The 25,692-nt window shown below is 38.0% G+C and overlaps 2 protein-coding genes across 3 annotated transcripts in view; both read right to left on the bottom strand.

The window, feature by feature from the left end:
- lamb1a (laminin, beta 1a) overlaps positions 1-837 on the bottom strand; it is a 44,096-nt gene extending 43,259 nt beyond the window's left edge. The window contains exon 1 of the mRNA XM_056265024.1: positions 725-837. Within this exon, the coding sequence (XP_056120999.1) occupies positions 725-752 (28 nt within the window). The 5' untranslated portion in view covers positions 753-837. The remainder of the gene's footprint in view (positions 1-724) is intronic.
- Positions 838-3,547: 2,710 nt separating this feature from the next.
- On the bottom strand, positions 3,548-25,296 carry lamb4 (laminin, beta 4). Of its 2 annotated transcripts, XM_056265021.1 has the most exons (36): positions 25,201-25,296; positions 25,011-25,090; positions 22,824-22,871; positions 22,075-22,232; positions 18,746-18,881; positions 18,583-18,656; positions 18,290-18,478; positions 18,128-18,191; positions 17,363-17,577; positions 16,556-16,676; positions 16,236-16,424; positions 15,929-16,084; positions 15,426-15,538; positions 15,253-15,332; positions 15,028-15,160; positions 13,849-14,130; positions 13,573-13,758; positions 13,366-13,475; positions 12,937-13,057; positions 12,642-12,819; positions 12,406-12,549; positions 11,837-12,068; positions 11,590-11,747; positions 11,210-11,434; positions 8,256-8,473; positions 8,051-8,147; positions 7,614-7,968; positions 7,070-7,227; positions 6,708-6,907; positions 6,445-6,630; positions 6,106-6,250; positions 4,919-5,126; positions 4,663-4,798; positions 4,240-4,410; positions 3,910-4,063; positions 3,548-3,815 (listed from the first exon to the last, which is right to left on the bottom strand). In XM_056265021.1, exons 3-36 carry the CDS (start codon positions 22,861-22,863, stop codon positions 3,676-3,678), a joined length of 5,472 nt encoding a protein of 1,823 aa, XP_056120996.1. In that variant the 5' UTR covers positions 22,864-22,871; positions 25,011-25,090; positions 25,201-25,296; the 3' UTR covers positions 3,548-3,675. The 2 variants fall into 2 exon arrangements, with proteins under 2 accessions (XP_056120996.1, XP_056120997.1); XM_056265022.1 differs by lacking the exons at positions 25,011-25,090; positions 25,201-25,296 and having other exon boundaries at positions 22,824-22,932.
- Between the last annotated feature and the right edge of the window lie 396 nt (positions 25,297-25,692).

The raw sequence follows: 25,692 nt of genomic DNA, 5'->3' as shown, positions 1-25,692 counted from the left end.
CTAATGAAACGTAATATCATATGGACTTTGTTTGCTTGTATTTTCAAGGTCCTTTAAGTTTTAGAAAAACTCAAAAGAGTGAGTAGTGATAGACCAACATATCAGCCAGGCTGCTAAATATGCCATTTTAACATACATACACTAAAAATTAAAGGATCTTTTTTGACATTTATGGTTTCATGAATAACCTTTAATATCCATGGAATCTTTACAAAAAAAAAAAAAGAACAAAAAAAAGATTCTTTATATTGGAAATGACTCTTCAGATTATTAAAATGTTGTTCAAACCAAAAACAAAACAAAAAAACAGGGTTCTTTTAAGAACTGTTCACTTAAAGGTTATTTGAGGAACCAAAAAATGGTTATTCTGCAAAAAAAAAACTTTTGGAACACACATTCAAACATACACTCATACATACATAAACATACACAGACACATATATCCACATAAATATAAATTGGCCTATATTCTATCTAAATAAGATTAATTAAAAAGTAAATGAAAAAAAGTTCATTGAAGTGTAATAAAAACAAAACATATATATAGGCTAAATTACAGGTGAACGTGCAAAGGTGTAAATACATATAATTTGTAAAATTACTTGAAGTAAATAAATTGCAAAAATATAACTGCAAGTTTGAGAACCCATGCTTTGTGGCAGTTAAAAATGGGAAAACCTTATATTGAGTGACTTTGCCTCAACCAAACTAAAATGCAACTTACTTAGAAGGGCTGCGAGCTGTAACAGCATGTTTCTAGATTCTTTCTTCAGCCTGTGAGAGCAGTAATCCTGGTTTTGAGCTGAGTCTGATGATCCCTGCAGACTGAGCTGATGTCTGCTATATAATACTGCAGCTGGGACTGCGAGAAACTTTTTCTCCTCCTCCGTCTCAAAATGTTCTGCGCATGCGTCAAGTGGCGCCCTCCTCCCCCATTCACGAAGGTGGTCTTGAGGTAAGCAACGGTCGGACAATAAAGGGATAAAACTAATTAAAAGAGTACTATAAGTGTAAGTTTAAGTAGACTGATGTATGTACACGTCAAATGACAAACACTGATTGTAAGCATTTGCATACACTGAGGAAAACGTGCCTTTTGTGAGATTTGAAACTGTAACGTTATGGACTCGGCATATTTCAGCCGGAATTGTTCGGGTTTGTGACTGAAAACAATGAGTAATATAGTCATATTTTGTGCTGTAGCCTATATATTTACCTTAATGTACCTACTGTGGCTTACCATGTTTTAAGTTTTAACAATGATAATTATATCATGTGCTGCATTAACGTTACCACGATATTATAGTACATGTCCCCGAACACCATAGTAGTACCATGGTACTTTTTGTTAGTGTTAAGATAAAAACGCTTTATCAGTGGTTGCAACAGAAAATGTTTTTAATTAAAATATTTTAAACAAAATGTCTCACAATAACAATTACAAAGTCTTAAATGGGTGGTATAATGCCCTTTTCACAAGATGTAAAATAAGTCTCTGATGTCCCCAGAGTGTGTATGTGAAGTTTTAGCTCAAAATACCCCATAAATATGTTTATATAGCATTTTAAAATTGTCACTATTTGAGGGAAAGCAAAAATGCACCATTTCTGTCCCTTTAAATGCAAATGAACTGTTGCTCCCAGCACAGGGGGCGGGGCTACAACAGCTTGTGTCCTGAAAATTTCAAAAACTTTTAGCCTTTATGTTCAAACCAGTCAGACAAAGATGGAGAGACTCAATAAGAAGAAGTGACAACATTCACTTAGATAATTCCTCAGTAATTAGACAGTTTAAAGGTGAGGCAAAGAGCAGGAGGTTCATGTAAAACTAATTGTTGTCTCGGCTGAGCTAAATTAGTGAAATAATCCAAAGGACAAGGCAGATAAAAACAGTACTCTTTCAGTTTAGACATTAAGAGGTAACCCAGAGAGCCAGTGTATTCCTAAGGCATAAAAAGTGCTCAGTTATGTAGATGGAAGGAATGTTCTCCAAAACACAATTGATTCCTTATTTAATGTCATTTTACCCAACATCATGTCACCTTTAACCAGTTCACATAGCGTTTTCTTTGTTTTCTCTTTGTAAACTTCAGGAAGAGATTAGGTGAGGTGACAACTTATATCTGTAGATCCTTCGGATACCAAAGACACAGTTTAAACATTCAACAGACTTTCTTACACCAGAAAAAAAAGCTCAGTCAGGTAACATACAAATGTACTTTAGGTTGTAACACCCAAATTAATTAGTTTTATTCAAGTAAAAAAAAAAAAAACTTTAATATATATGATTTAACCGGACTACAGGTTACTCCTAAAAGTCATTTTTGAGGATCAGATCAGGTAGAAATAACTATAAGGTAACAACTGCACCTTTTCATTTTTTAATTGTTTTAAAATATTAGATCTATTTTTTTATGACTTTTTCCCTTTGTCTTTCCTCAGTGAAGATGAAATTATCTCAGATAAAATGTCTCAACAACACTTAAGTAGCTAAAAAGGTGGGAAGATTCACTCAGACAGATCAATGAAATAACATCAGTGGGGCTTTACCTTTGGTTTTGCAATTCAATAGTAAACGGAGAGGCTATTAACACCACAGGACAAAAGCACAGACCCTCCACCTCCTGCAAGAGACAAACGAACACATTCCACAAGCAGCAGGCGTCTAAACTTGACTGTCTTATCTTATTGCACATGGGGCAGCTGTAGAGCTGAACTCTGGAAGTAATGATGAAGTAGATTTTTAATCTATAGAGGTTTTAATTACTTAACCATGAACCAAAAACAATTAAAATACTTCAAAGCATTTGAACTCCTTACTGTTGGAGGAAACTTTTAGGGATATGCTTAAAAAGCTCAGACTAAGCTCATTTGAATTGATCAGTAATTGAATTTGCATCTGATTCGTCAGTCTAATTCAAACATTAAATTCATTTTTGTCTTTTTGAATGATTCATTTCAAAACCTGGCTCACAAAAATCATTGTGGCTGAGTTGAGTACAACTCAATTGAAAAAAAGAGCTTTTGTTGTCATTATTTTTGTCATTGTTTATCTTATTCAATTCAACAAACTCATAACTTGAGTAAAATATGATTTGTTTTGCTGTGGCACTGTAGATTCAAGCAGTGCAGGAAACAATGCTGCATGGTTTGTGTAATGTAGGTGGCATTTTTAATTTTACTCTTGCGTCCTCTAGTGGACAGTCAGGGTTGTACATTCCCCACATGACATTGGCAAAAAAAAAAAAAATACTTTAAAGAAAATACTTAAAGAAAAATATCAGAACCAGAAAGCATTCCTGGTGGATGATGATATCCAGTTTGTAGCACTAGATTTAGCAAACCCTTAAATCAGGGTTCCCCAAATCCGGTCCTGGAGGGCCACTGTCCTGCAGAGTTTAGTTCCAACCCTGATCAAACACACCTGAACTAGCTAGTCAAGCTCTTCAGAGTTACAAGAAAGTTGCAGGTATGCGTGTTTGAGCTAAACTCTGCATGACAGTGGCCCTCCAGGACTGGATTTGAGGAACCCTGCCTTAAATGATCAAGATAAAAGAACTGCATTCATCCCATAATCGTAGTCCTAGGCAGTTTTGTCCTGCGTTGCCTTCAGCATTCTCCCATGGCAAACACTAAAAATGCTTCCTAATGTTGAGGACGGGAAACCCTTGTAGGCTTAAGTGGAGCACAGACCATATTTTTCCACTTTGTCAACAATAAAGTTCTTCAAATTATCTGCCTCGTTCTGGAGTGCCTCCAAATCTTTCATCCTTTCCTCTTTTTTTGCAGTTGCAACCAGAATCCTTTTCTCCAAGTCTGAAACACCAAGGATAAAGAAACATTTCACATATCGAAATCCGTCATACCATTAAATCCAGGTGCGTACTGCTCTGTTTTGATGATATTGTACCTTCAATTTTCTTCATTTTATCTTCCACATATTTAGCCAGCGTTTCTGCCTCCATTGTGATGTTCTTTAGACGTTCATTAGCCTCTTCATTAACATTCTGGTTTGTGCTATTCAGTTTTAATTTTTCAAACTGCTCTTTCAGTTCCTCAAGATCCTGTAAATGTAGAAAAGCAATCAACTCTACACAGAACAAGTTAAGGTTAGCTATAAATAAGGCAGCTGCAGCATCTTTCCAGTTACTATGATTATACTTTTAAACAGTAACTGTTTGTATATCCAACATACTGCATATTTACATCAAATATATGTACTTAGGGTTGTAAGACTTACTTTGTTGACATCGTTGGCACTGGCGAGAGCTGCATTGGCAGCATCTTTGGCCTCCTTCCCCTGAGCTCTGTTCATCTCTGTCTTATTCTTCAAGGCCTGGATTTCATCCAGTAACTTTTTGGCTTGAGTCGAATCCAAATTATCCTCAATGTTTTTCAGTTTAGGTTCAGTCTAGTTATCATTGATGAGAACATTTTTTTTATTAAGCAGTATATTGGTGATAAAATAGGTGATAACACTGAAAGCAAAATAAAAGAAACTGAATTCGTATTCATTTTAAAGGGATAGATCACGCAAAATAAAATGGTGTGGACCACATGGTCTGACGTCATGATGTTTGGAGAAATTACAACATCTAGATTCTAGAATGACATGAAGGTGAGTGAATGACAGAATTACTCATTGAGCAAAATAAACCATTACCTCTTTAACTTTGCCACTGATAACAACATTGTTTTCTTCAGCCTCGTCCAGATCATTGACTATCTTGTCATTGAGCTCTTCTGTATCATTCAGTGCTTCCTCTATCTCCCTCACATCAATTGCCTCGGTTCTGTTCCTGGTTATACAACAACCAAACAGGATTAGTGATGCTGGTGACCACATGTTTACCTTTATAAAGCACACTGAAATAGTAAAAACTACAGCTGTGAGACAGACTTCATTACTACAGCCTCACAAGATTTCTTTGGCCCGCTCCTTCAGGTTTTCTGCAATTTTGGCTTGTTTTTCTAAGTGCTCTAGATCATCGTTGAAGTCTGTGATGTTTGCCAGAATCTTCTTGATGTTCTCAATCATGTCCTTGATCTCATTAGGGGACTTGGGCAGCTGAATGGACAACACAGCATTGGCCAGTTTCTCAATGTCTTCTGGCCTCACCATCTCATCTGTTAAGGTAAAACACTCAACTAAATTGACATTTTACAAGTTACATTTTACTTTACTGTAAATGTAAACTTAGGTAGTCGTTTAATCTTAATATTCCTCATGTCACACCAAATCTATAGGATTTGGAGGCATTTGACAGAATGAAGCTGTTTACGTTTTATGGTCAGCTGTCGGGCTCAATTGAAGGCCTGTTCACACGAACACAAATGTTTAGCATGGAAATTTGGTCCGATTTTCACATGTGTTTTGTCTGTTCAGATTAATGTGAAAAAAAAATAGCTGGTGGGCTAAATAAGAATGCAAATGTACTCGATAACAGTAGGTGGCTCTAATGGAAACGCAGAAATACAGCGGTACACAAAGGCAGCAGTGCTCAACTTTCTGTATCTGATAACCTCTCTCATGGTGAAGAAAGAAAGCCGAACAGTATTTACATGTTTTCAAACAGTCATTCTGATATTTGTATTCACTACTGTGATACCGAATACTAGAGTACAGAGACAAAAGAGCCGGATTCTTCCTCCTCATTGTTGCTTAGCAAAATAGTGTGTTCGTGAGCGTCACCAAGTCATAGTTTTATGCAACAGCATGTGACCAAAACCGCAAATCTTTTTTTCAGTGTGATGGAAAAAAGATTAGAACACCACTGTTAAAAAAACATTTCATGCAAATGTTTTTGTCACAAGTGCTATAGCTGAGTGCAAGATTTCAGCAATTAACTTCCTCAATTCACATGATCGAGGAATATCAATGGTACTTTTGTCATTGACACTAGTCACTGTCTACTTTTGAATGAAAAAGAGAAGCTTGGAGCTCTGTTTTTGTGCTCCACAAAATTAAGATACTACTACTGATTTGTCTGAGAGTGACCTGATTAGATGATAAAATAACTACCCAATTACTTTTCCTGACTGGATATGATCAAAGACCAGGCTAGCTTTTACCAGAAACAAGTAACTGATTTGTTAGATGCAGTACCTCTTAGGTAGTTCTTGAGCTTCTCTATGAGGTTCTTGGTGTCAATCTTTTCCTTCTCATATTTGTTCTTAGTCTGATTCATTTTATTCATCAGCTCCTCTGCTTGATCTTTGATGTAATTAGTCATTTTTGAGGTGTTCATGAGCTGTAAATGGAAAAGAAAACAGAATGAGCCTACATGTTAAGAGATAAAATGATAAGAAAGAAATTGTGGCTTCTGAAAAACAACTGAAGTTCCTCTAGATACCCTAATATAGACACTTTGAACTACAAAACTATTCAAAAAATATAAATATGAGTACGCAAGAGTAGGAATGTCCTGGTAAGTTTTTGACATGCCTTAGCATCATCTTCTTTGAGTTTACTGCGCAGAGCAGTGATGTTCTTCTCGGTCACATCTGCCAGTTTGGAGGCATTGAGGCTGATGGGTAAACTCCCTGTACATGCCGGCCCCCCGCACGTCCCGCACAAAGCTCCACCACATTTTGCTTTCTCACATTCTACATCACCTGGAGCGCCACAGACCTACGGCAGAAAGATGTGTCACTGTGATTTATTTATTTTTCTTAATTTGCAAAACCCCAGTTTTACTCTTCATTCACCTCCTCGTTGAGGTTGGCAACGCTCAGAGCTTTCACTTTCCTTTCCAGCTTATCCATTTCTCCTATGCGACACTTAGCAAGTTCCAATGTGGCATTCTCTCTTGTCTTCCTGGAGGCTTCTTGGATCTTTTTAGCCGCTTCCACTTTCTTCACGCTGTCAGTGAATTCGTCGTAGAGCTTTTTGATCTTATTCAAAATATCTGAAGAAATTACACACGATAGTTGCATAGTAGTGACCTTTAAGAGCCAAACTGAAGTGTTATATTGATATTGTTCACAAATGACTGATGAATGATATGATTCAGCCATAACAACTTGTCATGTTGGTATTCATTGAGATTTAACACTTTTCACACACAAACCATTAGCTTTTACATCTGTCACTGGAACCTCTTTTGCCTTCTCTCCGAGATTCTTCAACAGCCTATTGAACTCAAGGCGGATGTTGTCGATGTCAGTGTTGAGAAGTATGGTTGGATCAATAACGATTATGTTTGGGTCAATGGTCTCCGTTTCATTCCTGAGGAGTAAGTAGAATACCATGCAAGATATGGGTTTTCATTGTACAAAGACTACTGTATACATTCCCTCCAGTTGTACTAGACATAACCAGACAAGTCTGGATTATTCATCTATAAATGTTTTTTGGGGGTTGCCATGTCCTAAAAAAGTGCGCATTATAACAATTTCCTTTGATTCCTTTGACTTTGATTTGGCGGCAAGGGTTTTTCACTAATCTGTAATATTTTAACAAAATTAGTGCACTATTTTGCCTAGTTTGTTTCTGAAAAAACAACTAACTACATAAGGTTTTCTTTTCAAAACTTGTGTATGTCATTTTTCTTCATTAGATATCAGGACAGCTGTATCATTTTGACTTAATGTCCCCCAAGAATATTGTAATACCTAATGCGTGCGAAGAGCTCTTCTAGTTTTTTTAGCTCATCCTGAGCGGTCATGTTAAGGAGGCTCTGCAACTTCTCCAACAAATTCTGTAAGTGTTGTAGATCAGATGGAGGCCGGTAGTCTTCAGGGCAAGGCATCATAGTTTCTATCCTCTCAACATCTAGTCTAACGTCTGAGACGATTTTCTCCCAGAGGTGGTAGCAGGCATGGCAGGGTTCACAGGCAGGGAAGTTGGTGTCGTGACCCGGGGCACAGTCATCACAGAAAAGGCCCGTCACCCCTGGCTTACACAAACACTCACCCGTGTAAGTGTCACAAGCTGGAAAAATGGTGCCCTCCATGTTACAGTCACAAGCTGAAGGAAGGATGAGATCATTTTGTTTAAGTCAGCATACAGTAACTTGGAAGAGAACAAAACTCTGCATATAATAGCTTACATATGCACTGTATATCTGGGTTTCCAAAGTGATTCGGCCCACACTCATCACATTTTCTGCCTCCATACTCTGGCTGGCAGAAACACTGGCCTGTGATCTGGGAGGACATAAAGTGAATATGTTGAAGGCCTTGTGATAAGATACTTTTTGTGAAAAGTGAATTTATTGTATGAATTATAATATTAACACAAGATGCAATATTGACCTTGTCACAGACATAGTTGAGAGCATGTTCTGGGTCACAGTTGCAGGGCTCGCACCCAGACTCCCCATCCAGGTTCCAGTATCCATCCGCACACTCATTACAAAGGGCTCCTTTCACACCTGTTCGACATGGGCACTCGCCGGTTTCCTGGTCACAGAAACAGGGGCTTCCAGCTGGACACTTTGTGTCATCTGTGCCTCTCCGGTCACAAGAACACTCTTAAGTATACGATAAAAACAAGACAATTGTTGTTTATGAAGGTGTTTTAGTGCCATGTTAAAATAAAAAGGAATAAATATCTGTTGCCAAAATTATCCCCTTGTGGTGAAAATTAAGTTTTAAATGTCGTTTATATGTCTATGTGGTGTTTTTACAGTGCTTTAAGACAAACCATGTGCAAATTCATTTCAACACAATTGCTGAGTATTTTCTCATTAAACTGCATTGGGGGGAAAAAAGACAGTCTCAAAAACGCGGTTTGAAATTGCTGGTGTTTCTGACATCACAAACTACCTTGTAACCAATCACGTCAATTACTGTTATGTGTCCGAGTTGTAAAGAGCGATACCACTGTGCAACGTTTACCTCGGTAAGTTGGCCGAGTGAATCTGTGAGCTGGTGTGAGACAGTAAAAGCGGGGCTAATTAGCATATTTATAGATCCGCGAATACTAAAAGAAGCAAGGGTGTATAGTTGCATTCAAGCTATATATTTTAAGACATGCAGTGTTTCCTCTAGGATTTTTTCCAGCTGTTGTGGCAGGCCCATTTCGCCAGGGGGAGGGGGCGTGGCCCATGAGTGATATTCCCATTGGCCACGCCCCCTTATCCCTGGTGTTTAAACCTCCCCTAAGTATTATAACATGAAAGGCGCCAATAAGAGCGGCAAAGCGATTATGCGCATCGCGTGCGCAGAGTGATGCACTTGAAGCAACGCGAAGTCACAGCGTGCAGCGCTTCGCATTGAAAGGTTCAAAGCACAAAACGAAGAGATTATATCTGCTTAATGTATTACATCTATGCAACAGTTTATTAAGCCTTTTCTTTTAACAGTTTTAAATTTCAGTTAACTTACAGTGCGCATTAAGAACAATTCATAGTGCTCTCTACTCTAGTGCTGTAACAGACACCCGGGAGAAAGGAATGTTATTTAGAAAGCGCTATAAACTCCAGCAAGATAAAGTAATTTTATGCAAACTATAGACCTTTATCTACAAATATAGTATAAAGGGAACATTGATCTTGAAGAGAGTGTCGTCGTGTTACTATGTGTTACTGTCGTAACCGAACGCGACGTGCTGTTTGAATGCTGAATGGAGAATGACTGAGGAGAGATGAGTTTCCATTAACTTTAACTTAACGACTTAAATATACATTTTTACCTCACATTATGCTATTGAATGACTTTAGAAGTCTTGGAATATAGTGTGAAAACTTTATGGTGCTTTACAATGTTTTGTATGCCTTTAGTGGGGCTTAACAATAACACAAACAATATCGGACCGAGAAGCTGCAGCCGTGGCGGGATGATTTTAGGTGTGGCGGCCCGCCACGGCAGAATGAATGTAGCGGAAACACTGACATGGAAGTTTTTTTTTTCACAGGAAATTATTTTTAAATGCGTACATTTTGTGATCAAAGATGAGTTCAAAGGGATACAGTTATTGACTACTGGGGGACTTTAAGCATTTTGTCCCCCATAGAAACACATTTTCAGCCTAACTATTTTGTAAATGCATGTTTTATAAATCTTAATGTGAACGATCCATCCATTATTTTTTGACCTTGTAATGCTTAATTACATTAACTTGATCTTATGGTGAAAACAACAGATTTCTCTGACGTATCCCGATCATTTAGTCCACTTAAAACTCACACCTCTATCAAATGCAAGCTCGCATTCATTTTTAGATGCAGTGTCCACAATTCAAAATCCAATCAACAACCGATTAATTGCCTACTAAGTCCTGTCTTACTTTTTAATTTTAATTGTCCCTTACATGTGGATGAAAACGGATGGATCCGTCACAATACGGAAGAAAATATCTTTTGCTACTTTAATTTCATCAAGACATTAAAGGGATAGTTGTAAAAATGAAAATTAGCCCATGATTTACTCACCCTAAAGTCATCCTAGGTGTATATGACATTCTTCCTGGCTCTTCCAATCTTTATTAATGGCAGTGAATTGCTGTTTCTGTTTTGAAGCCCATAAAAGTGCATATATCCATCATAAAAGTGCTCCACACGGCTCCGAGGGTTTAATAAAGGCCTTCTGACGCGAAGCAATGAATTTGTGTAAGAAAAATATTTATATTTACACGTTACAAAGTAAAATTATAGCTTACGGCCATACGCAGTCTACTTACGCCTAAAGCGCAACTTGACGTCGGAAGTAGCGTACTGCGTCATGGCTTAGCGTAAATATCAGCAGTGCGTCGCATTACTTTCATAAGTTGCGCTTTAGACTTAAGTGGAATCCGTATGTTCGTTTGGCCGGAAGCTAGTTATTTTACTTTATAAAGTTTTAAATATGGATATTTTTCTTACATGTTTTCTTTTTCTTTTATGATGGATAGATCCACTTTTATAGACTATAAAACATGAAACAGCCATTCACTGCCATTATTAAGCTTGGAAAAGCCAGGACATTTTTTTATATAACTCCGATTATATTCGTCTGAAAGAAGAATGTCATATACACCTAGGATGACTTGAGGGTGAGTAAATCATGGGCTAATTTAAATTTTTGGGTGAACTATCCCTATAACATTAAAATGTATATGTTTACATTCTGGGCCACATTAACAGTTTTCTCTTTATCAGTTATGTATGGGACAAAAAGTTTTATCGCATTGTCCTTCCCTTTTGCAGTGTCTTTGTTTGCCGTTACAAAAGGGAACCATGAGAAATTGATGACTTTCATTTGAGTTCGAAACATTTTAAAACCTGTACCTTTGCAGTCTTGAGCGAATGCATTGCCATAGTATCCAATTTTGCAGCTCTGACATTGCGGCCCTTCTGTGTTGTGTAAGCAGCGCAAACACTCGCCAGTCACAGCATCACATGATTCCCCATCTCGGGGATCAATGTTATTGTTGCAACAGCACTCATCGCATCGGCCACCTGGCAACCTCAGGTCACCGTAATAACCAGGAGCGCAGGAGTCACAGCGTAGGCCTGCAAGAGAAAGGGTAAGATTTATAAAATCAGTGATTTTTTTTTTTAAACAGTGTTGTATCTTTAGTTCCCTCATTGTGCGTTACATCAAACAGGTTACTGGAAGACTCTTTGATGGTCTCGGAAATGCTATGAATGAAAACGTGTACAATGACCTGTATATCCAGGCAGACATTCACAGTTTGGAGCTCCAGAGTATGGATCCTTGTTGCAGGAAATGGCAAAGAAACGTCCACTTCCATCTACATCTGGACATAAGCATGGCTCACATGGCTCCCCAGAGATGGGGTCACCAACATAACCATCTTTACACCTGGAACAGAAAAAGACCATTAGCATCTAAATTCCAGTGAATATTATTTATTTTAATTGAAACAATTTGATCTCAACATCCTCTCTTGCCTTTCACAGTTTTGTCCCGTGGAGTGTTCCCTGCAGTCCAAACAGTCTCCAGTGATGGGGTCACATATGTCAGCCAACCCGTTGCATTTGCATCGTCTGCACAGGGGAAACCCATAGTAACCAGGGTAACATTTACCACATCGACGGCCAGTTACTCCATCTCGACACGGGCACTGGCCAGTTGTCTGGTCACACAGTTCAGCGGTAGAGCCAGATGGATCACAGTCACATGCTAGAAAGGGCAATGAAAAATAAGAATGTCCAAGATAAAAAATGTAGCACATGTGCCATGTTCTTAGAAATGTTTTGTTTGTATTCACATTTCATATGGGTTTGAAATGTTTATTTTCAACATGTTAAAATTTAAATTATATAAAACTAAATCTGAATTATACCATGTCATAAAAGATCACAATATCTGATATTGTAAGAGACTTGTTGACCTTATGATATCAGGACAGTAGAACCACCTGGATATTTTTTTATTTTATGTTCCTTAAAAATAAGTCAGATTAATTCATGTCAACTTTGAAATATAGATTGTCACAACATGAGAGAATATGGCTTACATGAGCAGCCATTGGGTCCAAGCCCGTACGTCACAGGAGCACAGGAATCGCAGCAACGGCCAATAACATTAGGTTTGCATTGACACTGTCCACCGAATTTACTGCATGATGAGCTAAACGCTCCAACTTGATGACAGTTGCAAGCTGTTGATTTATACAGATGCACATAGTATACATATAGTAACATGGAATAAAATTTTGTGTATATCAGTGGTGTACTTTTAGATGATCCTCACCCACTGCACCATTGTGAATAAAGGCAGACATGCTTCCAATATGCTTCTCACATACTTCAGAGAGGGTTTGCTCTCCTGCCTGTGCTCCCAACTCAATACAGCGGTATTGCTGAAACTGAGATAAATATGACTGCGAACAGAAGTTTGGGGGGGAGTCCACTTTGGGAATGAGGCCCAGCTAGGGTGAAAGTGAATTGGGGTAAATACATATGGTAAATATATGAAACAAAAAGCAATTTGTTTAGTAGTTTTCTATTTCATAATTTTTAATGATTTGGATTGGTTGAAATCTTACAGAGTCAATCAGGATGTATGAGCTGGTCTGAGGGCCTGCTATGTGCTGGTTTCTAAAAGTGACGTCCAAATGGTGTTTATTACCATCACTGAGGCACACTGGAAGATCCAGACTGGCTGTCCTGGATATATGAAAAATGTTATTTGATATATATGGTTTGCAGAAACTGAGCTCTTAAAGGATAGTACAAACAAAAAGTTAATTGATTCCAAAACAATATTCGACACCACTGACTAACAAAATGTCTTCTTTTCCATTCTGCAGAAGAAAGAATTTCATATGTTTGGGACGATGTGAGGGTAAGTAAACAATGTGTAAGTAAACAAATTTTTGGTTGAACTATACCCTTAGTAAACTATCACTCGACAGAAACCTAATAATATATCTGTTAAATACATGCAAAAATAAACCCAACAAAAATCTTCTCACCTTCCAGAGCCTGAAAGAGTAAACACTTTGTCGGATGGGTCATACTGACAACGTCCATCCCCTGATCCAAGTGGGACAACATTCACAATAGCTGTCCAATCATCGGTGAACTGCAAAGATAAAGTTTAGAAAACATAAATGTGAAATGGACCAAAACATTTCAAACAAACGTTGATATTCAAATATTGATTGAAAGGACTGGCTGACCTCTGGTTCATAGCGGACAACTACATAGTAATCAAGAGTTGCTGGTATATTGCTGACAGTAAATCTGAGTCCTGTCCCATCCTGAACTCGCACAAAACCTGGTCCAGTCCAAGTGACAGACCGATCTGAGACACGTTCTCGCAGGATGATCTGTAGAGGTGAGCCTGGTTCAAAGGGGATTGTCCTCTGCATGGGAACAACCAACTAAGACAATCAGATTCAATTCTGTAGCATTATAACTTGGACAGTTTGTTTATCTGTCATTTCAAGCTTCACCTGGCCTTGTCTTCGTCTTCGTCTTTTCCGTATCTCAGGTTTGTACACCACAACCCTTCCATTACTGATCTTGAAGTCATAACCCCTCTCTCTGAAGTAGTGCTCACAGATGGGCAGGGTGACATGGGGGTTGTATGGGGTCGAAGATGGCTTCACCGTTTGGGTTTCAGGTTCTTTATTAGGTATTGGGGAGGGTTTTGGAGCAAGGGGACATAGAGGGAGTTTGGCTGGTCGTTCAGGTATCTGTTCTGTTGGGGCCTGAATAAATGGAGAATTTGCCACCTGTGGAAGCAGAAAATGGAAGCTGAAGTATGGAAATCTTTTCTGTTAAATCAAATATAAACTTTAAAATTTAAAGATGATTTGGTAACGCTTCCTTTTACAGTCCTGTTACCCATGTACTTACTATGTACTTATTATAGTAATTATAATTACTGGGTAATAACTAGGTACTAACCCTGAACCTAAACCTACCCCTAACCCATGTACTTACCTTATATTAGCCAGTACTTTCTAGGTAAGTACACGTAAGTACTGTACTTTAAAATGAAGCATTACCGATGATTTAATGACTAAAATTATGTGGTGTAACAATTAAGTAAAAAGTAATAACATTGCCTTATACCATATACAAGTGCACACCTATTTTCAAAAAAAGTTTTTAAATATTTTTTTCAAGGTAAAAATGTTTATAGAAATAACATGAATTATAAATTCCTAAATACATTTATGTTTTGGTCTTAACTAAACTTGCCTTGTCATACAAAGGTAAAATTATCTTTATTTAGATAAATTTAGATCCATTGACTTCCATTCATATGTATCCAAATGCGGTAGACAGGAAATGTAAGCTCATGCGAATTTGGTTGTTTCAAATTCCAAGTGTGGTGAACTCTTTCCTGCGAATTCATATCATATGAAGACGTGTGACCAAAAGACATGGCATGACCTATTAGCTGAATTAAAAGAATGCAAACTTTAAATTTGTAGGATTGCGGCGTTGCAATAAAGAGTAGATTGCATATTTTTATACTTTAGATGTAGTATATGTTGTTTAAAAATGTCATATTGTGACCATTGCAGTGTCCATAGAAATTTTGCATGTTCAAAGTCTAGTGTGACTGCAAACAGAATTTAAATTAGTACAGAAATCACATCCAGCCAATCACAATCTCTCACCAGAGGCACTGCGTTCTCAGCCTCATAGATATAGAAATCAAGAGGAGCCAGGGAATATCCAGGGGCTGGATCACTACATTTGTGGCCCACCATGTTAGGCCTGCATTCACACTGGCCATCCACAGAGGAACATCTGTGTAAACAGTATGCACATACTGTCTTGTAAACAATTAATCAGAGGTACGTGGTTTGCTGCAGAGGTAAGTGGTTTGCTGAGAATCTTACTCGGTTCTCAGGGCCCCTCCAACGTCACAGTCGCAGGGTAAGCAGCCATAGACTGTGTTTCCTAGGCCCCAGTAACCTGGCTAGGAAATTGGAAATCATAGTAGAACATAAACATTTTCAAGCGTAAATGGTTAAGTTTAGATGCTGTGGTCTGATGGAGATGTTCAGCTCACCAGACACTGGTCACACTGTGGGCCGTAAGCAAAGTGCTCACAAATACACCTTCCTGTGGTCTGATCACAAGGGTTGTCCGTGCGTATCGTTCCCATGAAATTACACCTGCACACTGGATATGTATACATGAATGAAGAAAGACATTATAAAAGTTTAGGCGAATGCATACATTTTGCAAGTAGGTGAACACAAAGACTTTTAGATATTCAAAACTCCCGACCTTGCGACCTCGCATCCCTGCAGCTGCTGAAAAATCCAGCATGGCTGATCACCAGTATAAGGTAAGTTTTGCATGCTGGGACCAGTATTGGATTCTGGTTACTGGCTACCCCAGATCAGTTTTGCTTGAGAACAGCATGATGCTATCCCGAAACACACCATGTTCGTTCATTGTCCCGCTTAACCGTAAGTCCGACTTTTAACTATTCAAACTCAGTTTTACACGTTATTGAGTATGAAATAACTCTGTAAACTCCCATTTTGTGGTTGAATGAACACTTACACTGACAGCCGCTAGGGTCGTCCCGGTTGAACCCGTAGAACCCAAACTTGCAGCGGTCACAGCGCTCTCCTTCAACGTTCTGTTTACACACACACTGGCCAGTCACTGGATCACACACACCACGGTCCACTGAGCCATCAGGATCACATTCACAAGCTGGAGGACATAGAATAGAACAAAATAAAGCCATTTTGGAAACCTCTAAGTAGCCTTTCTTTACCTCCAAGTAGTATTATTTTAGAGGCCAACAGTGTAAAACATACAGTGGAATAAATTATTTGTAAGTCTAGAGGATTTTTTCACTCACGTATACAGGCGTTGGGGTCGTCCACAGAGCGTTGAGGGTCCTGGTAGTAATACGGCCCACACAGCTCACACTGAGATCCTACACGGTTATTTCTGCAGTCATCACACACACCACCACTGACCCCGCCAGTGGCCAGAAAGCGTGCTAGGTCAAAGTGACACTTCTCTGAATGGCCATGACAGTTACATCCTGAAACATTAAAAGAGGAGTTACATATGGCTTTTTATTGTTACTCCCAGTGTGTTTTAATGTGTGTGCCTATATTTTATGTATTATTATCACATCTTTAATCTATCAATAGTCTGGCTGAGAATGCTTACTTCTGCAAACATCTGAGTCTGTTTTTCCCCCTGGCCTCCAGGGGGCGTCATGGTAGAAGTCTTGACAGAGCTCACAGTTGTACCCTACGGTGTTGTGTTGGCAAACACATCTACCGTGCACCTTGAGCAAAAAGAGGTAAATATCAAAGGATCGTAAAAAACAGACACAATTATTATAAAGCATGGATAATTTCTTTAACCTAAGCTACTAATTTAGGATAATAATAAAAAAACGGCTCGTATAAAAGTAGAGCAAACCTACACTGAAGCATGACAGGTAGTAATTATTGTTATCTGCCATAAAAAGAAAATTGTATATACATATTTGTTCAGAAACAGTCTAAAGAGTAAAAAAATGTGAGTATACTTAAAAACATTCCACAATTATAGAAATAACAGAATAATAATAATAATTCATTACATTTATATAGCACTTTTCTCTGAATCTCCTCAAACACCACCAATGTGTTATTACATATATATATATATATATATATATATATAAATGAGACAAATTGTTGACCGTAAGAGCACATCAAATTTATGTCCATGGTCGACAAAATTTGAAAGAATTTGGATGAGAAATGTTTGAGTTCAAATATACTTTTCATGACTGTGCAATCTGAGCACAGTATGAGACATTAAGATATCTTCTGAAAGTGTAAAGAAGATACATGAGAGAGTAGGGGTCTAGAGAAAAGTAATGCCTCCATTAATCTCCATTTAATTCCACTGCTGTCTAGGAGAAACAGTTCAGATATTAAGGAGATCTCATGTGATTTTTCTTTCTTGCAGGAGTACGCTCACCATGCCAGGCTCACTGAAGGTGTCTCCACGTGTGCCGTCCACGGGAATGCACTGACTGGCGTGGCCATTGCAGAAGCAGCTCCCCCGAACGACCATCTCATAGAGGGCATAATAATACTTCTCCTGTGGGTTCCTCCTCCGTCGCGTGAGCAACGTGTCGCCCAGGGTGATCAAACGGGTAAAGTTTACTCGCAGGTTAGTCAGGGTGATCAGTTCTGAGGACCATAAGAAGTAACTGATATTGCTTGTGTTTCATGATATAACAGCATCATATCTGTTATTGGCCGATATTATTTATTTTTTTACAAATCTCAAAATGAATATACTTTTTTTTTTACTGTACATTACAAAGTTTTGACTTCTAAATTAATTTGTAGCATTTCATTTTAGTTTTTAGTGTGTTATTTTTAGTTTAGATAAAATAATATGGAATTTTAATATCTGCCATTTATGGATTATCGGCCATAACATGAATAATCATCGGCTTATTGATACTATTCTAATATACTTAAATCTCTAATTAATCTGGGTCCTGAAAAAAAGCCCAGGTGAGAACCGATGAAACAGACTATGATATGACATGTTTGAACAGCGTAAATTTTCTTTACAGTGATTTTTTTTAAATGTGTCAAGCACACTATGCGCTCATCATCTAGATATCAAGGCCTTTCACTTGTTGGACATGCCTTTAGGCATCATCCCGGCTTGACATCTAAATTACTGTGTTATTTCTAAAACAAACATCACATTCAATGAGACATGAACCTTGTATAGTAGAGTCGTATGGGTCATGGATGTCAAAACTTGGATCCAAAGCTTTTAACACCACCTGGATGAAAATCACAGTAAGAATTAACCTGAAATGTATGTGTTAAATGTAAGTCATTGAAGAGGTTGGATCATTTCTGGATTGCTCTGAGACTATACCTCTCCATCGGTGGATGGCTCTGCCCCAGAGTAGCGACTGTCACAGATGAGGTCATCAATACTGTCTGCTGGCTCCTCAGAGACGCCGGGGAATGAGTTGGCACAGTCCTCCGCAAAGTAACGGAAAACCTTCCAGGTTCTCCCGAAGTCTTTTGACCTCTCGACCAACATGGCAGCAGGTCGGAAACTCTGTTTGAGAGCGTGTTATCAAATAGTTTGCTCAATCACATGCGAAATATAAATGAATTAAATTATTTCAATAAGATCTGTCATATGGGAAGTGTTGAATGTACCTTGAATGTCAATATCAAATGACTAAACTGAAACATTGATTCCAGATCCAACTGAATGCTGACTTCATGCACACCTAGGATTTTAAAATTAAGTCTAAATTCAGGATACCAGCAGAATTGAATGACAAAGAGTCCATTAAGTTCATGCAGAGAAGTTACGCACCATTCTCAGACTGCCACCACCTCATCTTGCGTTCGGGCTGGAAGGTGGTGATGATGTTCTCTATGTGGTGGCTGTTGGGATTGCGGGGGAGATTGTAGGGGCTCCTGGAGTCACAGGTGAAGCACTTGCGCTCATTCTAAATTTTTGAGATCAAAGGCGATAGTAAAGATTAAATGGCAATATGTAACAATTTTAGTGTGATGAACAACGAAATTTAAATGGTTGTTCAGCAGTTTTCCATTGGGCTTTTATGGCCGGTCAATAAGCTGAACTCGAGAACTGAATCCGATTCATAAATAAATAATTCAGGGTTCCTCGTACAACAATGTAACTCGCTGTTCAACTACCATAAAACGATGCATTGTTAGAGAAATTAAAGGTCCCCCGACATGAAATTTTCACTTTCTGAGGTTTTTTAACTTTAATATTAGTTCCCCTAGCCTGTATTTGGTCCCCTCGTGTCTAGAATTTTCAATCGGTGTAAACCGAGCTTTGGCTATTTTTCTCTTCTCTGCAGCTCAGACGGGCTGATCTTGAATCTCCTCGTTATGACGTCATAACGAGGAAAGGTTACCTCCCCTTTCTCTGCTTTGACCGCCCGGAGAATTTGGCTCGCCCATGAGAAAACGAGCTAGAAACAGGAAGTACGAACGCGCCGGCGCGATTTTAGTTTTTCCTAGAGAAATAGCTTTGAGATTTGAGTTTTTCCTCGAGAGATATCATGGCTTGCAAACGAGCGAAGCATGGCAGTTGATCAGTGTTCGGATGTAAATGAACACAAAAGTATTTTTTATTTCCTTCATCCGAGCCTCTGAAGAAATAATGGGTTCATTTTATTTTCTCTGGAAATGCGCCGACACAACTTCCCAAAGTTTTGTATGGTCCAAACATTTCACCGACGACTGTTTCCTCAACTTGGGCCAATACAGAGCTGGCCTCGATGAACGTCTGAAAATAAATCGATCGAGCTACCAAGCAACAATTTCTGATGTGTAGCCTAATTGTTCAAGTTCAGACAGTTAATCTTTCTCTCAAAATCGTTCAATACTGTTTATGCATCGGTAAGTCAAGCCAGTGACTAAAATATCAACTTCACATCGTTTCTTTTAGTAGGATGAAAATAATCGTATTTAAATTCTGAACAAATTATACAGAAAGCGATCAAAGAACAATCTTTCCACACAGCGCGAGTTTATCTGGACAACTCGTTATGAAATCAATGACGCACGTTACACGTTACATCTGCTTCGATGCTCATCACGGCAACATTTTATGTGATGGGAATAGATCTAAATACTTAAAAAACTTCTTACGATTCGTTAATCTCGATAGCTGTAATAGTAAAAACGTATAATAGCTGTAGTAAAAGTATTCGAGAAAGTTTTGCATGTAATACATAGCTATTTCATATGCAAGCATGTCAGCCAATCACAGCAGTGGCCGGTTACACTGAATCCCACAGCAGACACGCCCCTTCAAACAGAGCGTTCGAATCAGAGGCTAAAAGCAGGCTAGGAAAATTGCCTTTTATTTCTAAATTATGACTATTTTTGATCTAAAAAACATACTAACATTATAAGGGCAACCCAGGAAACATTATAAAATAATAAAATAACCCCATGTCAGGGGACCTTTAAGTTGCTATCCACGACTGTTTCCCAAAACCATAGTATTTTTGTTGCACATCCAACAGAAAAAAATGTGTTGGTTCAAAAACTCATTAATGACGTCAATCAGATGGTAAAATTGTATGGAAATGTATGGAATAAAAGATACAAATTGTACTTTATGTTAGCTTGGTTATTTTGCTCAAAGGCTTGATCTGAGGGAAAGTCCACATGCCTTACTAACAAGAAACTGCTTCTAACCACAGGTCGAGAGCTGTAGGTCCAATCACACAACTTTGCGATGATGTTTGTTGGAACTATGGTTTCTGAAAAAAGTTGGACCATGTTATGAATGACAATGACAGATCTTCTATATTTGGCACACTAGATTATAAACAGGATCAACTGATGTGTTGAAAAGATCTGATTGAGATTGGACATGACTATTTTTCTCATGAACTCGCCAAGGACAGTAAGGGCGGATGGCAAGATTTTCAGTGATTAACGACTTACATTTCATACTATTCTTCACACAAAACCAGTGAAAGGTTTCAAAAAGTTTTGTAAAATAGTGTATAGAGTCTTATAGGCTACTTTTATGGGGTTTCTTTGGAGCTTGACAGACACAGTCCTTATTCAATTTCATTATATTAGAAAGACCCACCAGGATGTTCTTCAGAAGAAAGGGGAAAAAAAATCACCTTTTGTGTTCCATTGAAGAAAGAAACTTCTACGGGTTTGGAACAACATGAGAAAGTGAACCAATAAAGATAGGATTTTCCAAGTGAACTATTCCTTTAAAAACTTCACACAGCTGGGAGTAAGTCGCAGAAGCTCCTACAGTAATGTATTATTCTATATAATTACTGTCTCCTGGCAAAAATTCAGAAGCGTTTTCTGAAGTAAGGCAGAATATTGTAGGGACAATGAGGGGGGATATGCAAGGGGTACGTCTTAGTTGCGGGCATGTATGAACAAGAGCTGTCCATCACATTAATAATCTAATTTTAACACCTAAAAAACCAACCGAAATGCATTCAGTATTTTTGCAGCTCATTTTATTTATACTGCCTGTTATTGGAAGCACCATTGCGGTGGGCTCTTCGGTCCAAGAAAAGTACTGTAAATAGACAAAATGAGTGCTAAATGACACACCCACATACCAGCATTATCACCTGTATAGACAGGGCTGGAGGTATGGGGCGGGAGGAAAGGGGAATATGGAAACAGGCATAAATTAGTCTCGTGGCAGAGAAGAGGTAATGACCTATACGACAGCTCAGGAAGGCACATCAGAACTTGTCTGTAGTATGTATTTCCCTGGCCAGAGCGCTGTCAATCCACACTGAAAAAAAAATGTAAAAAAGTATGCCGTCTCTTTTATCTTAGTGTGGGTGCTGAAAAGGGACCATTTTGGGATGGAACTGTATTCTGGGTAGTTTGGATAGGGAAGATGTTATGCAAATAGGGGCTTCACTGCTCAGATTCCTGAGGGAAATGTATTTTCTTCAGGTTTCAAAGACAATTTTCAAAAGTATTTTTCCAAGTTTCAAACGTGAAGTGTAGTACCAAATCCCAGAGAAACTCTTTCCCTGCGAACCCAACAAGCAATGTTCTGGGAGCAACTCTATTTTCATTTCTGGTTTAATACTCCTTTTTTTAAACACTTGCCCCTCATTGACATTCAGACCCCTTGAAGTGTTGCAATTTTTTACAACTGACCTCCAGGTATCCCAAGATACAATAGTTTTGTGGTCTGTAGAGGCCACAGGTTGAAGAAGCAGTGAGTTGGGCGGCACGGCCCACCATGAGGTCACCGAGGTTAGGATAACACGAATTCCCCACACATTCGTCCTGGAGGCGGACTGGAGCTGCTACCACTGCAAATCACAAATGCTCAGTTATTTCAGGTTTCACATGAACTAAACCTCAAGTAATAAAGTTAGCTGCATATTGATGATTCATCCTGTACTACAAAATTGTGTCCAATCAAATGCTGTCTAGAATCAGAATGCCCCTCCCATTAAATTAACCCTACAGTCCATGCATGTTCACTTTAATGACCTCTTTATGCTAGTGTACACGATAAAGATGACAACTATTGGAATTCTGAAAGGTTTTGAGTTTTGAGGTTTTCATTTCCTGAAATCCCGTGACTTCGAACCACTGATTTGATACAAAAGATACTTAAAGGTTTCAAAGCTACATGAAGCAGTGTTTAGAAAGCACCCATCGTCTTAAGTTGAGAGCGATTATATTTAAGCAATATCACATGAGAAAGAGTGCTCTTATTCAGATTATTGTGAACTATTTAATAAACAAGACATTAATATTGAGTAGAGCACTGTGGAAATGATGTATCTTTTCAATCCAAAGTTGGCAAGTGATCACATGTTTCCTATATGATTGGCCTCATATAGGGTAATTTCACTGTCGGCTTCCAGCAATGTCAAAGACATGAGCCGACTTACAGAGAAGCAGGAACACCGATGTCTCCAATCGGATCTGCATAGCTGGACCTATAGGACAGATGGGTACATGAGGGGAGAGAAAACATGGATGAATGATTGGAGGAGGAGGAGGAATGTGATACAAAATCAATGTGAGAAATATGTCTCAATAAACAAAGCCCTTGCCTCAAGGCAGCGCAGTCTCATCCCAAGACGTCATATAACTGACGTCTTGGGACGTCTTTTGACCATACGTCAATATCCGCCTTTTTAGGGTACCCTTAAACGTCGGTTAGATGACGTTATCGGATCCTAACTCTACCCCAGACCTAAACCTACCCCTAAACCTACCCTGTCATCTAACTGACGTTAAAGGTAAAGCATCAGTTGTATGACGTCCCAGGATCGTCATAAACCGACGTTTAAGGGTACCCTAAAAAGGCGGATATTGACGTATGGTCAAAAGACGTCCCAAGACGTCAGTTATATGACTTCTTGGGATGAGACTGTGTTACTCAAGGTTTAATTAAAGCAAAGTGTCAAAACGAGTACATGTCAAGTACAAGCAATCAGCTGGACACCTTTGACTTACAGGCTCTCAAACTTGAGCCTGTAATTTGATATTTTTTCTGTAGAGCTTATCAGTACATCTATGACACACAAAGAAGAGTCTTTTTTAACAGAGCAGATCATTCACCACAAAGTCAAACTTCATTCAAGAAAAGACACAATGTATTTATGTGACTGAAACTTACAGGGCTTCTGTTCAAGTCTTGTGTGTGACGAAACAGCAATTTAAAACATGGAAATCATTCAAGCATTAGTTTGCTTTTAGCCAATGCAACAGAAGATCCTGCAACTACAGGAAAAATTGGACATTTATGTAATTGCCATGCAACTACGTCCTGCCATCAGACTAGATGCATTAAAGTCAATCAAATTGTGCTCAAATTGAATATAATATTACTTATTTTATCTGGACAGGACGTATCCCTCATTTTTCATATATATTTCAATACATGTTTTTTCCCTTTTTATTTTTCAGACATACAGTAGTGGCCAAAAGTGATGTCCGGGGGGCTAATTGTTTTAATGTCCCTACTAAATAAATAAATAAACCATCAAAATATGAGGAAAATGTTTAAAAAATTTAAATATGATGGAAGAACAAAACACAACTTGGTTAAGGTATTAATCTGACAAAATTATTCGGCAAAAAAGGCAAACTACAGATACAGATTTTATGTTACTATGCAAAAAACAACAACAACAAGCTCACAGGAAAAAGCATACATTTACAACATAATCAGTTATTAATATTTTGTTGGTTCTCTCTTGTTTTTGCACGTTCATAATTTCTTTGTATGACAGCCTGGCCAAAAATGATGTCCACACAATCTGGCATTTTTTACTGCGTTCTCACAAATAAAACATTTGATTCAAAGCACAACTACAATATGCTTTAATAAAATCATATTTATTTAAATAATATTTGAATTAAGGGTGAAGATGTCAGTTTTTTTTAGGCCGGACATCACTTTTGGCCACTAGTCATTTTGCTGTTTTTTTTTTTTTTTAGTAAAAACTAAATGACTATATTAAGTAAAATGAATGTTATTTACTAAAACATGAAAACAACTAAATGTATAAAAAAAAAATAGAAGTTACTAAACATAAAAAAACTAAATTACTGTTTTAAAATGCAATAAAACTAATTATAAAATAAAAGTTGCTAACATAAAAAAAATGGCCATTAACAATTATAATAATGTTAATAATTACAAATAAAATGTTACTAAAAGGTTGCATGTTAATAATTCTTAACTTCTCAAAATATACTGAATTATATACTGAATTTATCGGATTATTTTAATTGCAAACTAATAAAAAAAATACTCAAACACATTTTTAATATGGAACAAAATACTGGTGTATAGAGCATCCAGGGTTAGTTAACTGAAACTTGCTTTAACTGAAATAAATGTTAAATGAAATAAAATATTTAAAAAATAAATAAAAACCATATAGACATATTTTTTAACTTGAATTAAAAAGTAAAAAGTAAAATAAAAACTAATTTAAAATTTGAATAAAATCTATAATAGTATTTGAATGATACTAAAATAACACTGCATCCCACAACAGTTACATAAAGTATACCAAAGAAATCATTACATATGATTACTATAACAGAATATTTGCACATACCTTAGCAGATATGAAGACAAATAGCACGAGTTTGAAGACTTGACTGAACTTCTACCAAAGATCCATCATAGTCCAATATTCTATAGAGAACGATTCAAAGCGCTGACTTTAACTTTACACCTCATTGTATTATTCTTAATACAGCTGGTTACACGAAAAAATGACTCAACGATTCCACGATCTCACTTACACTGACCAGGACGGATAGTTTGATTCGACGGGGTCTTCTGCTGATAATCTCAGTGTGTTGTGGTCTCGGGCTTGTGTGTGCGTTCCTGTAGCTGCCAGCCAGTAATAACTCTGAAAGTTGAAGCTTGTAAAGACACACCTGAGCTCCCGTGTGTGTGTGTGTGTGTGTGTGTGTGTGTGTGTGTGTGTGTGTGTGTGTGTGTGTGTGTGTGTGTGTGTGTGTGTGTGTGTGTGTGTGTGTGTGTGTGTGTGTGTGTGTGTGTGTGTGTGTGTGTGTGTGTGTGTGTGTGTGTGTGTGTGTGTGTGTGTGTGTGTGTGTGTGTGTGTGTGAGAGAGAAGGAAGAAAAGCCCCAAGGCTGTGTGAGAAAAAAGGGATTATGTTGCATTGAAAGCTGATTTATGCTTGTCATGTACAGAATACTGCATTCTGTATGCGATGGAATAATGGGTAGATTCATTGCAGGACACACTCTCTTCACATCAGAGTGTAGAA

Source organism: Rhinichthys klamathensis, unplaced genomic scaffold (assembly GCF_029890125.1).
Source record: "Rhinichthys klamathensis goyatoka isolate OS25496 unplaced genomic scaffold, OSU_Roscu_1.1 h1tg000228l_1, whole genome shotgun sequence".
Classification (NCBI taxonomy): Eukaryota; Metazoa; Chordata; class Actinopteri; order Cypriniformes; family Leuciscidae; genus Rhinichthys; species Rhinichthys klamathensis.
Note: the sequence above shows the minus strand (reverse complement) of the source record. Positions and strands in the feature narration are given on the sequence as shown.

What these genes read in the sequence shown, in the direction of transcription:
- lamb4 (XM_056265021.1), bottom strand. Translation starts at nt 22,863, where the DNA reads ATGCAGATCCGATTGGAGACATCGGTGTTCCTGCTTCTCT. An exon ending in ATTTGATATTGACATTCAAG is followed by an intron (nt 18,479 to 18,582) that starts GTACATTCAACA and finishes GCTCTCAAACAG; the next exon opens with AGTTTCCGACCTGCTGCCAT. An exon ending in GAAGACGAAGACAAGGCCAG is followed by an intron (nt 13,759 to 13,848) that starts GTGAAGCTTGAA and finishes GTTCCCATGCAG; the next exon opens with AGGACAATCCCCTTTGAACC.